The sequence below is a fragment of the Thermobia domestica genome, chromosome 14 (assembly GCF_964235325.1).
Source record: "Thermobia domestica chromosome 14, izTheDome1.hap1.1, whole genome shotgun sequence".
In the NCBI taxonomy this organism is placed as follows: domain Eukaryota; kingdom Metazoa; phylum Arthropoda; class Insecta; order Zygentoma; family Lepismatidae; genus Thermobia; species Thermobia domestica.
The window spans coordinates 14,406,134-14,422,226 of NC_137467.1; the positions used below are offsets into that span (position 1 = coordinate 14,406,134).

Consider the following 16,093-nt stretch of genomic DNA (forward strand, 5'->3'; position numbering starts at 1 on the left):
TTTATTTATTTATTATTTTTTTGAAGTTCAAATAATAGAAGCTTACCTGAGAGAATTTACGTGCACAACGCCTCAGCGGAGTTGTGTTTAAATTTTGCTTATGATATTGCAGCCTGTTAGCTACGATGGCCAACGCTGGTGACGGGTCCAAACAGAGGGGTCCATGGGTTGCCAATACCAACTGACTTTCTAAGGCTAACCGTTCCTCCGTGGTCCAGTCTCCGTTCCTTGTAATATAATTTATATCGCCTAGTAGACTCTGGAATGAACATACAAGAGACATTGCTAATGAATTATAACATTTCAAATTCTTACTGTAATTTGCTGGTTTCTTTTATATTCTAAATCGTTATTACATTTCAAATAAAAACTATAAAAATTAAAACAAAGAATAATAACTGAACCAGGGCTAGAATCCGGGATCTTCGGAATATGCCAATGAGTTCTCTACGCTACCCAGAACAGGCACACACTTTCTCACATCTGAAGTTGGTGCTCTCTACAGATGATATGGTGTGTAAAAAATTATGTTGTTTTTCCTTTCATTAATATTATACATGAAATTACAACCGTCACAGAGGTGTTTTCAATATGTGAACACTGGATTGGCCATACACAGCAGCTAGGCTGTGGTACAAGCCATGCACTCAGAGTAGAGAGCACCGACTTCAGGAGTAACAGAGTGTGTGGCTGTTCTAGGTAGCGTAGTGCTTAACGCATTGGGACGGTATGTCGAAGATCCCAGGTTCGAATTCCGGTCAAGTCATTCACTTTTTCATACTTTGTTATTAAATTCACACCTATAGAGGATTTGGCGTGTAAAGAATTCGGTTGTTTTCTTTTTTTATCACTAAACAAATTAGTTTACTTTAAGAAATATACAGCGTTACAATATGTTTAAAAAAAAAAAAATCACTCATCTTGCGCTGGCAGTTATTGCGTTTTGTTTATAAATCTGTATCTTCAATATTTCATCCCACTCTAGTGCTTAGGTCACGAACTATCATTTTCAAAGCTAGAAGACAATAATTCAACATTATTTCTGTTGCTTTGTTCTGTAACAAAATAGAACCAAGTACTTGAAAAACTACTACCTATATTTAACACTGTAAGGTTGGAATTATGTCCAGTTACTATTGATATTGAGGTAACCACAATCGGATGGTATATTCTAATTATGTAACAAAATCATTTCATATTGTAAGAAACTTCGTCACATTAAATTCATTTAATTTTGCCTATTCTTATTATACACATGAAATCTCGCTGTAATTAATTGAAATAAGTTTCTTGTGTTTCCGTTACACAAAACAATGACTGAACAAACTACACACAAGTTGCACAAGCATAAATTTATGATTTTTCTCTCCAACAAAAATTCTCAACTTAATGTAACTTAGGAATCTAAATCACAGATGGAACGGCACATGTTTTTTTTCTCTCCAACAAACATTTTCAACTTTATTTACACTTGAGAATCTACATCACAGGTGGAACAGCATAATTAATGTCTAAATAAATGACTAATTTAGGGAAAAAAAACTTAAGTTTCTTCTACTTTTTTGTGCATATTTTAAGTTAGTGTTTTCAAGGAACTGTAAAATAGCTTTAAAATCAACACTTTCTGGCAACATTGGTTTACACACACATTGAACATCTGCAGTTGTTCAGTGATTGTTTTCTATAACGGAAACACAACAAACTTATTTCAATTAATCACAACTGACGAAGTTCCATGCAGTGTGAAATAATTTTGTTACATAATTAGAATAAATCATCCGATTGTGGTTACCTCCATTTCAAGAGTAACTGGTCATAATTCCAACCTTACATTGGCAAACATATATAGAGATTTTGAAATACTTGGTTTTATTTTGTTACACGGCGAAGCAAGAAAAACAATGTTCATTTAGTGTTTTTCAGCTTTAAAAGTGATTGTTTGTGACCAAAGCAATACCCGGAATAAAGACTGATAATACTCAGTACTTGACAAATCATAGTTTTATTATTCATAGGCATCAGATACATTAAAAAAAAAATCTAGCATAAGAAAATGTAAGCAATGCCAGACTCATCTCAGGTACCCCTGTAGTTACCAGTCCACTTGCTCATGCGAACCCCTGAAGGAAAATATGATCCAAGGGTAGATTCTGTACTTTTTCTCCATTTTTGATCTCATATTTCCTGTGTTTTCCTGATAAATGTTGAAAATCCTGATATTTTCCGCCTGTAGGCACTCTTGTCTTATTTGAACTTTAGCAGAACCCTTGCACCAAAAGTTCAAAATGTTTTTACAAAATAATTCGATCATCATATAAGCGACTTAACCTGGTGAACCAAGCTCACATGCAAGGACATGATTTTTACCAGGAAGGAATGTTCAAACTCATCTCAGGGTGCGACAAGCGCCTCAAGCGATATGGAGACTATGCCGAAAAATAACCTAATGAATATACATAGCACGTCCAGAAAGTAAGTTCCGTTTCAATTTATCTCCGCTGCAGCGCTGCGATCGCAGTTCCGCACATGCGCGGTAGACGCTCTGTATCAAGGAGAAGAAACGTGCGCCATTTGGAGATCGCTGTCAGTCACGTACGCTTTGTTGTGCTTGTTTACATTGTCGGTGTTGATTGAAAATCCCACCGCTTGTGAAATCAGAGCGGTGATTCGTTTTCTGAATGCGAGGAAAGTGAAACCAACTGAAATTTATCGGCAAATTTGCGATGTTTACTCGCTCTCGGTATGGAATATGGTATGCTTGGCGGTCAACACTTCAACAATGAAGACGAGCTGAAAGAAACTGTTTCCAACTGGTTGAAGACACAGGCGGCAAACTTCTATGATGAAGGTATACAAAACCTTGTGCCACACTATGACAAATGCCTGCAAAATTTCGGCAGTTATGTGGAAAAGTAGTTTAAGAGTTGTAGAATTTTGTGCAATAAATAATATTTCTGTATCTGTACACAAATTTAATTTTATTACCAAACGGAACTTACTTTCTGGACGTGCCTCGTACTATCCGTTAGCTGTATTGGTTGTATGAAATAATATATACACATTTCAGTGCAGGCTTTGTAACCTTACTTGTAAGCATTTCCTTTCCTTCGATACCCATTTCAATGAAAGTGTAATAATATAAACCCGTATACGTCACCTTTATCCATTCCTCACTTCATACCGATGGGGGTTGAAGATGGACTTAAATGTCACCGGGAATTTCACTATTCATCTCAGCGACCCCAAAAATTATTGATTAAACATTAATGTCAATGTTTTATTATTATTATTATTATTATTATTTTAAATGTCACATCCTCCCCACCCGACATCCCATCTCTTTTCAACCCGAATGCCGATGACGTGATAAAAACTTAAGTTAGGCATGACTCACTCATGTACAGTCAGCGACTACTTTCGTAAGTAACTCAGATTAAAAGGACAATTTGAGTACAGTTTTCAATAAATTAAATTTTTCTGTACGTTCCAGCCATACCATCGTTATTTCTAAAATAAATTTTTACGAAACGGAAAGAATTTTTGTCGCTGACTGTACTAAAAATAATCAAATTAGGTGCAGGGATCAGGGAGAACTTGGCCGTTAAACATCTTACATTTCATTTTTATAAAAAATGGCCCCCTTAAAACGGGAATTTTCAAAAGTGCTGGAACATGTGTCTCTTTATTTTTAATAAGTTTACATACAGAATTTCAATTCTCATCTTGACGAGTTCCTGAGATACTCTCAATTTTTCGCATAAATTATGACCCCACACTCCCCTCTCTTAGGATATGTATTATCAGGGTGAAAAAAAATTATAATTTTTTTTCTTTTTTAAAAAATCGTTTCTGTTGATTTATATTATTTAAATCGATTTTTAAAAATTTAAATCACATCTTTCTCCTCGTATAATGCAAATCGCGAATTGAAGAAAAAACATTAGGAATTAGCATTAAATGTTAATTATGCCATCTAAGTGGAAGTATTGGGGTTGAATTTGGAATTACACCCCAATCGTTAACCTATTTCAATCCTAAACAATGTTTCTTAAGCATTAAAGAAAAAGTACAGCAACGTTTATCAACATGGCGCTTTTTGTCACAAATGTTATTGATATTTGGCAGACATTATTATTATTATTATTATTATTATTATTATTATTATTATTATTATTATTATTATTATTATTATTGGGCGGTCCAGAACTAGCTTGCGTCACGAAACACATATAAAATACGTAAATTTCGCCTATAGTTATAACAGCTACAAAATTTTTAAGTTTCGGAGAGGGTATCGGACCCACCTAAATACGCCCTATTATCTGAGAACAAATAAACAGATGTACACACAAAAGAATTTTCGTCTTACATGTCGAATGGTGGTTACCCCGTTGGAATACTTAACGATTTGCAAACCCTATGTTACGAAGATAAGAAAGTAGGATTGTCCTGTTACCCTTGCAAAACGGGATTTTCCTTAAGCATCCTCTGCATGGAACACTCGCATATGTACTGCACATATGTACTGTGCTGTACATATATTTGGGTCTCATTGTATTATAATTATTATCTCCCATAATCGAAATAACAGAACAGAAACGGGATTTTACTTATTTTCACTTCAAATTAATTTATTTCGGAATTTGATTTAAATCAATTATTTTTATTTTAAAAATCAGGCGATTTAAATCTTGATTTGAATCACAATCAATCCAAGCTGTGCATTATAATCAAAGTAACATGATAAGAATCCAGTTCGAGGTATTTGACACCTATATCCAAAAATTATTTCAAACAGTTCAGACGTTTTCCCGTGATTCGATCGCTTTCTTTTATATATATATATATATATATATATATATATATATATATATATATATATATATATTTATTTAATAAGAAGAAATCTGAAGGGGGCAAACGCGGAAATCGAACCCGTCAACAGGCGTTCATATAACTTAAAATCATCGGATGCGTCCGTCAAAAGAAATTTAAGTATGGTACAGCAATAATACAATGGCGAATGACGCACAATATAACAATAATTGCAATTAAAACAAAGAGTAAGAACAATGCCATCGGGTACACATTGTTGGTATCACCATCGTAATTTGGAAATAAAAACATGCTATGAAAACTGTCCAGAAGATGGCGTAGAATGTTCTACACAATGGAGCGTCATGCTCTTCAATTATTTCAATTTCATTTTTAACAACAATTTCAATTTTGGACATAATTTAGTGCATTATAATTTTTATAGTGATTTACATATTTTTTTGTATGTTCTACGCTTCTGCCTTCCTAGTCACAAACTAGTGTGGAAACATAACTATTTGAAACAGGCCAATTCGTCCATTTTGGAACGGGCCATCTTTTACAATTATAATAACAACAAAAATATTTAAAACAATTCTAGTGAAGCAGTCAACTTGGCCTTAGTGCTGTGACTTTTAATTATAAAATCTCCCGCGAGGAGATGAATAGAATAGAATAGAAAACTGCCCAACCATATACAGAAGTTTCAAAATCATTTTGATACAGAAAAATTGAGTTGAGATATCTGGCAATAGTATATTAAGTCACTTCACTTATAAAATAAACAAAACTCGCGACAGAGAAATTTCGAACACTGTTCACTATGTAACACTTTTTTTCACATGTAAATGGTGCACGGTTAATCACAGAAATAGCTTCTTCAGCTACCAAGAACATACCTGAGTTGTGGGCCTTAGCAACACATAATGAGTTTCTGACGCGTAATGCGACACCGGATGTCTATAGTCTCGTATTTCGGCAATAACACACCCACTATAGAAGACATCTTCATTGGCTTCTTCTAATAAGTCTATTAAAATAGTCGGAATTTCTTCATTGTCGATAAATTCCAGAAATTCTTCGTTATCGTATGGCAGAGGCTGAGTTTCCGCTTCCTTCCCTCCTTTTGTTCGGACCATTACGGAATAGCCTTTGTTCTCTGGGTAAAGGTTGATCACCAAGGTATTCAGGTTATCCCGAACCACCAGCTTCTCCAATAAACGAGATGTCGATTTTAAATTCTGGAAGAAAGATAAACACTAACTTAGATTCATATTAACATACATGGTCATATATGAACAATAGCTGACAAATTAAGTTGATATATGGACAACGTCAATTTCTTGCTTTGAAAGGAATATTCTTTAAGTCATATGTCGTATTTACGCGAATATACTGCGCATGCCAAATTTAGAAATTAATAATAATAAAAACAACAAAAAAGAAAAAAATGCGTTAGTTGGCGAATGTTACGCGCATCAATGAAACAGTACGAGGAGCGTCCGATAAGTTATCTACCTGGTCATTACTGTTTTTTCGATAGTCCCAATGGAGGTCTATGCCCGTCCCCACTTTGTGGGCAGCGAAGAAATCCCTCCCTCCCTCCCTAAAAAATACTCTTTATCATGGCATGCAAACCACTGGAAACTGTTGGACATAGTCGTCCGGCGAAAAGCGTCCCCGTAGGTGTTTCTACTTAAGGAGGAATTTGTCATGGTCCTCCTCAAAGAAGTCCAACAAGTCTTGGAACAGCTGCATTCAATACTGCTTCTGTGGAAGCATCATATTGTTTAAATAATGCAGTAATATAGTGGTTAGATTTTATTGAGAGGATGATTGTTACCACCTGTCATTAACTTAAAAAGTTATTGGATGGTATTCAAAACAAAAGACAAGTGTTTCTATTTTCCCCTTTGCCAAAATGCAATGTTTTATTTACAGGTAATTACAGAAATCAATCTAATGATTACATATAAAAAGAGAGCCATTAATTCTGAGGCTTAACTTTATAGCAGGAAACCAAAACTAAAAACTTGGGTTACCAAAATAACAGCGTTTTGTGAATGAAAAATACAACTTACATTAAACAGGATTTGAAATGAAATGAAATCTTTAAGTTTTACGTCCCACGGTTATGCCGGTGAGGCTAAAGGAGACGGTGATAATGAGAGATGAATGAAAATGGTGGAATGAAGAAAGTGGGAGGAAACGGGAGAACCCCGAGAAAACCCACGAGCACGGTGTTTGTCCACCACAAAGTTCACTTGGCGGGGGCTGGGATCGAACCCGGGACCCCAAGCACCAGAGGTGAACGCTCTACCACTGAGCCACCGCGCCCCCCTAAACAGGATTTGAGTCCAGTTCTCAGTCGTCTACCCATTCTTCCGAGTTCCGATTACTGGGAGTTTTTGTTTTGAGTCCTAATGTGAACCTCCCTCCACTGTCCTCTCGTGTTCCTTTTACATTAGAAAAATTGCATCATTCTGGACCCTGAGGTCCACTATAATTACTTTGCTTTTTCTCCTAATGATTTTAAATGATACGAGAGGATACGTGATCGCCTGAGACTAAAATTCTTTTGTTACATTTAGATTCCCATCACCTAATATTCACATTTTTAAATTGCCACAAGATAACGATACAAAAATGATATTTGCAATTTCAGGGTCTTCTTTCCCTTTAACATTATAGTAAAATTTTTCATGTCTTTCATAAAATATATACATGTTTATTTATTTATTTTTTTTTTAACTCTGTTCTTAGATTTTCATTACAATATAAACATCTGCTACGCAGCGTACCACAAACACTGTTCACAGCCACTGCGTTGCTCCGACTGATTTCAAATTGCGCAGCGGGGTTTCCCACAGTGACCTTCGCGTACGTGTCTGGCGTCAATATGCTCTGCCTCTTCCTTCCTGTCCAGGTAGATAACTTATTGGATCCTCTCGTAAATCTATTTTATACAACAATGGATTTGCACATAAATTATCAGAACACACAGTATGTAGACATTGTTTCGTGATACAATCATTGTTAAAGAAATTTATTGTAAACATTTAAAATGAAGTTATATACTACTTTGCGCTTGAAACCAGAGATGTTCACCCTCGCGAGGGTGGCCCTCTCGAGGGCATCCTCACCCTCAAGTTCCCTCACCCACAGTGACGCGAGGGCGAGAACAAGTTTTGGCCGCGAGGGCGAGGGTGCGCGAAGGCGAGGACAAGTTTCGGCAGCGAGGGTGAGGATGCGCGAAGGCGAGGACAAGCTTCGACGAAGAGGGCGAGGGTGCGCGAGGGCGAGGACAAGTTTCGGCAGCGAGGGCGATGGTGCGCGAGGGCGAGGACAAGCTTCGATGGCGAGGGTGAGGGTGCGCGAGGGCGAGGAAAAGCTTCGACAAAGAGGGCGAGGGTGCGCGAGGGCGAGGACAAGTTTCGGCAGCGAGGGTGAGGATGCGCGAGGATGGCGGGGGTGAGGGTGCGCAAGGGCGAGGAAAAGCTTCGACGAAGAGGGCGAGGGTGAACGAGGGTGAGGGCCAAGTGTTACTGCGGGAGCGAGGGTGCACGATGGCTAGAGACAACTTCCTTCAGGAGAACGAGGGCACGCGAGGGAGGAGGACAAGCTTCCTTAAAAGCAACCGTTTTGGAGTTTGCTGTTTGACCTCTTTTGGAGAGAGGCAAAATTTAAAATATCTGCCATGTCCCCTAGATGAAAAGTTAGTGTCATAGCAAGGTTATACATTAATCGTATTTTTCCTTTCAATTAATTGCAGTAGACAATTTCTCGTGTGTACTTACATAATTATTAAAAATAATAATGCAAATAAGAATAATATTTGATTTTTCCCATGAAAGTTTCCGGGTAGAAATAGCGCTACATTAAGAAGTAAGTGTGCCTCATTTTTGCTGGAGACGTTTTAGATAAGAAGTGTCTACTACACTGTCATGTTTAAAGAGTGTTGGTAGACAGACAGACAGTCACTCACGTCATTCAGCAGTAAATGACAAGAGCGCTGATATCTGAACAAACACAATCAATGAGAGAACCATCAGAATGCAGTAGATCAGATGAAAAAAGACTTGATGGAATGACTTTGGTTCATAGATGGCCAATTTGCTCTGGACTCTCTCGGACTCGGGCTCATTTTTTTCAACTGGGCTCTCGCTCATTTATTCCTTTGGGAATCGTGCTCGGGCTCACTTCCCTCAGTTGGACTCGCGCTGACTTATTTCATTGGCGCTCGGCGTAGCGCTTAATTATTGAACCCGAGAACGGTCGAGCGCGAATGCCTAGCTAGCGAGCGTTGGGCTCGTGAGTTTGGATGCCCATGAAATGGGCTGATTAATAGCATACATCCTCCTCCAATGTCCACCACTGATGAAGTTGTTACAATTAATCGGAATTTCTAACTTTTCATAGTTTTGTGACAGCCTAAACTATTATCTGAATCGATATTTGTTAAAATAATGTCAGTCACTATTGTATCGATTTTCATTGTTTCTACTTTTATAATCTACGTGGGTAGAGCTATCATTTAGTTACAAAATAAATAATATGTTTTTTCTTGTCCTTAAATAGAAATATCTGACACGTTGATACTGAAATTTTGTTAAAAGAGCTGCTTTACACATTCAAATCAATGAAGTCATTCATGTTATAGGTTAGAGTGGGTATATATTTCCGAGTGATAATTCAACAATAGTGTTCTGAACTATTTTATTTGTTTGCTGACGGAGTTTAAAAATTAAGCTCTTTAGATCTTTCCCTTTGAATTTGTTCAAATTCCTCAGTTACGCTACATACATCAGGGATGGCCAACGTGTTGACTGTCAAATTCTGACAGATAGTACGCGGCAGTCACTCTACCGCCACTCATCAAACCTTGGTTTCACCCTCACCCTCATGAGAGCCGCCCTTGTGTGGCTGAATACTTATGCCTGCATCGTAGTTCAAGAAACATTTTGAAGTAAAGGCATAAATGATGTAAACGTCACTATCGACCGAGATCTCCATTGTAACAGTTGTTCCATTTTAGGTGTTCCACAGTAAGTTATACGATGATATGTTTAGTTTCCTTTCTTTAGGACGTATGTTAAGCAAGGGCGGATCCAGGGCGGACTTCTGGTGGGGGTGGTGGGTTGCAATACTGCTACTTAGAGCTACTTTTAAGAGCTCCAAACTCTGGGATGCGTTTTATTTGTATATATAAAATAAAGAAGTTTCCTCTTCTGGGGGGAGCGATCGCCCCAATCGCCCCCCTGGATCCGCCACTGACGATAAAAAAATAATTCAACAAATAGGTTGAATAATTGATGCTCTGATCCTCACGAAGGAGGCCCTCTCGAGGCCTCCTCACCCTCAATTACCCTCGCCCTCAATGATGTGAGGGCGAGGAAAAGTTTTGAGCACGAAGGCGAGGGCGAGCGAGGATAATGGACAACTCCTATCGCGAGGGCGAGGACAAGCTTCGATGGCGAGGGTGAGGGTGCGCGAGGGCGAGGAAAAGCTTCGACGAAAAGGGCGAGGGTGTGCGAGGGCGAGGAGAAGCTTCGACAGCGAGGGTGAGGGTGCGCGAGGGCGAGGACAAGCTTCGATGGCGAGGGTGAGGGTACGAGGAAAAGCTTCGACGGCGAGGGCGAGGACAAGTTTCGGCAGCGAGGGAGATGGTGCGCGAGGGCGAGGACAAGCTTCGATGGCGAGGGTGAGGGTACGAGGAAAAGCTTCGACGGCGAGGGCGAGGACAAGTTTCGGCAGCGAGGGAGATGGTGCGCGAGGGCGAGGACAAGCTTCGATGGCGAGGGTGAGGATACGAGGAAAAGCTTCGACGGCGAGGGCGAGGACAAGTTTCGGCAGCGAGGGAGATGGTGCGCGAGGGCGAGGACAAGCTTCGATGGCGAGGGTGAGGGTGCGCGAGGGCGAGGACAAGTTTTGGCCGCCAGGGCGAGGACAAGCTTCGACGGCGAGGGCGAGAACAAGTTTCGACAGCGAGGGTGAGGGCGCGCGAGGGCGAGGGCCAACTGCTACTGCGAGGGCGAGGGTGAGTGAGGTCGAAGTAAAATGAACATCTATGCTTGAAACTAGCGTCACAAGATGTTATTTTCTGTTTGTCGTCCATTTTGTGACTATCTCATTGTTGTAGGTGAAACAGAACAATCGTGGTAAAACGAATTTTTGTAACAGGCAAGTATCCGGAACAGAGATGAGTAATCCAGTATTTACGATTTTTTTTTTTTTTAATTGGAGAGAAGTAAAAATTCTAGGACAAGAAGATAGAAGCATAATCAGAAAATAGAAGGAGGCACGATGTATTGAAATGGAGGGTAATAAAGCGATGACTGGAACTTAGAACTTAACATAGACCGGAAGTGGAATAAATTGTTACAAAAGCTTTGGTGAAACTGTAACACATATTTAATTTTTAATGAAAATATATGGTTTTGCTCAGCAAACAATTAGTGTGTGTGTAATTAATTTCTCAGTAGCTACTACCCGTATCTGAACCAAATTTGATGGGAAGTAGCACATCACCTAAGGAATAAAAATCGATATATTTGATGGCAGAGCTCGGCTTGGCAACAGAGGTTATGTTTTACAATTTTGCAAGCCAGGAGCTTTCGACTTCGGTTCACATCGGCTTGTTCTTCTTCTTCTTACTGTTATTTTCTACATTCTATTCCATTTTAGTCGCACCGTTTTGTAAGTTTGTACTAAGCTATTCTACACAATTCTACGAGAAGAAGTCACAAATTAACATTCCCTATTATTATTATTATTATTATTATTATTATTATTATTATTATTATTATTATTATTATTATTATTATTATTGCAGGTTGAGGAGACTATAATACTAGGGTGCAGCGTTTTACCACTTTTTTTTCGGAACGAAATGTAATACCTGGCAAAAGTGGCCCACCCACATGGACATTACAAGTATAGATTTTTTTTTAAATCAGATAATATCTTCTGTGAGAACTAATGCCTCAAAGTTTCAAAATTTCGCTGAAAATTACAAAAAATACCAAAATTGTTCATGAATTTTAGTTATGTTAAAATAAACATATTTTTGGATTTATATATGCCAGATGCTATGAAAACTGACATTCAAGTCTCAAAATGCCAGTTATATGCCCCTGAGGTGGGATAGGGGTGCCTCCTCTGGGGCCCACAAAGGGGGCAAATTCAGTACATTAAAGCGGTTTTGCAGGTCCTCGCTCACCTGGTCATATAGCCTGTTCAAGCGTCTACCACGTGGATGTGGCTGCACCTAAGGCTCCTCCGCCAGCCCTACCCAACCAACCAACCATATATAGGGATGGATGAACTAACCAATTCGTCACTGTCAGGAACAATTTTCACAAATTGGGACTTTGATTGCAATTTAGACACAGCTTGCCTAGAAAGTAAGGTTGACCTGATCATCCCGTCCCTAGCATCACTGTCACATACTCGGGAGGCTGCTTCAGTGACTAATTTCACTATCCGTTCTACTGCCATCGTGCGGGTGGAGGACTATTCTGGCACAGTGTTGTTAGAAAGTGAAAGTTTGTCCATGGGCTATTTGTTTGATACCGTCTTTATAACTGTTGGTACAGTTATTGAAACATCAGTGCTTTCCCAAAAGATCATTTCAGTGTTATCTTTCGCCTCAAAATTCAGTCTGGAAATGATATTATATCTAATAGTGTTATGAAGATTCTCTGCTTCGTGTTTGCGAGCACTAAGAATCTTATGTAATACATCTTGTCGGACAGCAAGTAGACCATCAGTTATCATGGCGAAAAGAACATTCTCTGGGAGTGCGAGAAATGCATTCGTCTGAATGGATGAACGGATTACAGCCTGGTATTCATTTGGTAAGTATCTAGACCTGTGAAAGTTTTCAAAGACGTGACAAGGACCATTAGCAATGGGAGACTTGAGATAAGTATCACAGGTCTTTACTGAGTTTTCTGAGCTCTTCTGACTATGATGAGGTAAGTCACATTTTATTGGTTTCAATTACACCATTGGAAGCTTTTCACAGTCAGATAGGTTTGAACCTATGGGACCTGTGTAAGAATAGGGGCTTGAATTAGCGCCAATATTCGTGAACAGAGCTCGGAAAGGCAGTTCATTAAAATGCAAGAAACAAATAGCCTGTTAGTTCCTTTAATTTTCGACGAATACCTCCCTTCCAACCAGTGTTAGTGTTTGTTCCATCACATCCAAGAACCTCAACTTCATCAAAGCCACCTTCGATTTGGTTCATGATGTACTCGAAAATAGCCGCGGTCTCGTCATGGCCAAAGCCAGAGGATGGTGTCACGTTACCAACGTATTGAGAGTTAGGTTCAGCCACAAGTGATAAGTGCTCTTCTGTAACGATGCCTGCGTGTGTTTTAGTGTCTTCCCTTTGACCATCAAAGTATAGGCTTTTAGTGGGATCATCATTTCTAGAATGTTCTTTTAAATTCCGAGCAACTTTAAGTTTCGCATGCCTTATTTTGCTCCTGTCCACAATAAAAGCAGAGTTATGTTGCTAGATTGTTGAAAAGTTATAATTCCAGTCTTTAAAGCTGACTGAAGCACAGTTGATGTTATATGTGCCGCAGCCCTTTCGTTTGCATTGTATCTCTGAGCAATCATAGCAGTTTCAGTCAAATCTAGCTTCGGTTTAGATGTTCTGTCTCTGGGTTTGGTCCCTTCTTCAGAAGAGCTTTCCTCTGCTTTCTCTTCAAGGTCTGCTTCATTGTCACTGAAGTCATTTTTGTGATATAATAAATAAGATTGACTGTCTTAAAAAAGAAATACAGAATTTTCTGTGAAAATAGTGTTTAGCAAACTATTATCTGTAACGGCCAATTCATATAAGCTGAAGGCAACAGTAACCAAATATAGCGCTTGAGAAATGGCGCCCAATTTGAAGCGTATCCGGCTCGTTCCTGATAGTGACGCTGAGTTACGCAGATCGGGACAGAAGGGCGTTGCAGTATTGTGAGGTAAAGGGGTGGGAGTGTCATGGTGAAAAATAACGATGCTCTGCTACCACTATGAACCACCAGTAGAAGGAAAAGGCAAGGACGAAAATAGCTGTAGAAACGCTTGATTGTACTGAATTTGCCCCCTTTTTCGGGCCCCAGAGGAGGCACCCCTATCCCACCTCTGGGGCATATAACTGGCATTTTGAGACTTGAATGTCATTTTTCATAGCATCTGGCAGATATAAATCCAAAAATATGTTTACTTTAACATAACTAAAATTCATGAACAATTTTGGTATTTTTTGTAATTTTCAGTGAAATTTTGAAACTCTGAGGCAATAGTTCTCACAGAAGATATTATCTGATTTGAAAAAAAATCTATACTTGTAATGTCCATGTGGGTGGGCCACTTTTGCCAGGTATTACATTTCGTTCCGAAAAAAAAAGTGGCAAAACGACCCACCCTACTATAATACTGCAACAGCAATAATACAGTACACATAGTAGAACGTCCATCGTATTACTTGCTTTCTATGGTGCAAACGGCAAAACAGCTAGACAAATTACTGAACAACTCATGTCTGCGTATGCAAACCATAAAAATGACATGCAAGATGTGAGTAAATGCTGCCGAACAGATCTGCATGATAGAGTGGGCAGAGGTTAATATTCCTTAAGCGATAATTTCGAGTTACAGATGGAAGCAGAAATTCCTGCCATCCACAGGCTGCGATTGAATAGGATATAATACATTAGCGCTTGGGGTTGCACTAAATGGTATACGCCATTGTGTTCCACGTAAATTCAATGATGAATACAAAAATATGGGCATGGGGATTGTAGTGTATACTTGTTTAAGTATCCACGTGAAGGTGATACGTTCTTCATGTCATCGTAATAGGTGACCAAACGTGGGTTCACCATTATTTCTGGAAAGCAAGGATGGAGTCCATGATATGAAAACATTTGTCCTATGCTGTCAAAAAAAGTCGCGATTAGCAAATAATGAACCCAATTTTCCGGTATTACCAGAAGTCTTTCTGGAAACACCATAATTCAGCCACGTATGTAGAGGTTATACGAAACCTCAGAACGCCATTCGTCGCAAGCAACCAAATCATTATTAACTGGGATACATCTTATGCATCATAATGCTTGTCTGCGCGTTGCATAAGTCACTGTGTAAGCATTTCTTAAGCCAGTGACATTGAAAAGTATTGTCACATACGTCGCATAGACCTTATATAGCGCCAAGTTACACCTGTTCCCACATCTCAAGTGATATCTTACATATCTCCCTGCGAAAATATTCAGCACAGAAGGCGACAAGAATCCACAGTGCGTGAGTAGTACTGGATGCAATGCACCAGTACCAATGGAGAATTCTACCGCAGCAGCATGGGAAATGTCGTTGTGCGATTAGGGCAAGGCCCTGAACAAATATGGTGACTACATGGGGAAATAATGTATACTCTGCACTTGCACACCTGTATGGTACTTCCTTTTGTGTGTTTAATACAGTCTGACCAGTAACATACTTAAGTTAATTTTAACATACCCTCGCAATATAACACTTGTAATTGGGATTACTTCTGTAAAACAATATATATATATATATATATATATATATATATATATATATATATATATATATGTAAACAGTAATTTTAGCATGTGAGTCTGAGGTTCGATTCCCTGTGGGAGTTCATGTGGTTCGGATCCCACGGTAAGTTGTATGTCCATGTTCCATATAACCCAGTGCTGAACGATATGCTACACTCAGATCAACAAACGATAAGTTTGTTTTACCTTGTAAGGCTGCGAGTTATCTTTGGCACACTCTTCTTCGTATATTTCTCTTAGTTTCTGATGGATGGATTTGAAAGTTGTTCCATTCTTTTCCTGATGAAATTGTACCGAAGAAGGCCTTCTTCTTACCATATGTAGTATTCGCTGAAAGATAATATGAAACATTAAAAATATATTATTATTTTATATAACACAGGAATGTACTATGAATTTAGAAATTAAAAATCTGCAGAAACACACACATACAAATCTGACCGCTGACGTGCCCAGGATACGAATCTCTGGTTAGAAGCTATAACAGTTACGTGATCTATTTTTTATGCTTTTGATTTTTTACTAGGCAATTCCTTAACTAATCAGTCATCTATAAAAGTCAAATGCATTGTTTACCTGCGTGGTGCGTCGTCAGTATTTAAAAAAAGTGCGATATATCATTGGCTTTATTTCTGTCAACCTTGTCAAGAATGTTATCACTCTGGGATTATTTCTTGAACTGCTTTTATATT

At 38.8% G+C, this 16,093-nt stretch overlaps 1 protein-coding gene across 2 annotated transcripts in view; it reads right to left on the bottom strand.

Moving 5' to 3' along the window:
• The window catches only part of Spt20 (transcription factor Spt20 homolog), an 87,062-nt gene that overhangs the window by 47,016 nt on the left and 23,953 nt on the right, over positions 1 to 16,093 (bottom strand). For both annotated transcript variants that reach the window (XM_081737721.1, XM_081737720.1), the window contains exons 3-5: positions 15,588 to 15,731; positions 5,715 to 6,056; positions 47 to 259 (exon numbers count right to left, since the gene is read on the bottom strand). In XM_081737721.1, coding sequence (XP_081593847.1) covers positions 47 to 259; positions 5,715 to 6,056; positions 15,588 to 15,731 — 699 coding nt within the window. The remainder of the gene's footprint in view (positions 1 to 46; positions 260 to 5,714; positions 6,057 to 15,587; positions 15,732 to 16,093) is intronic.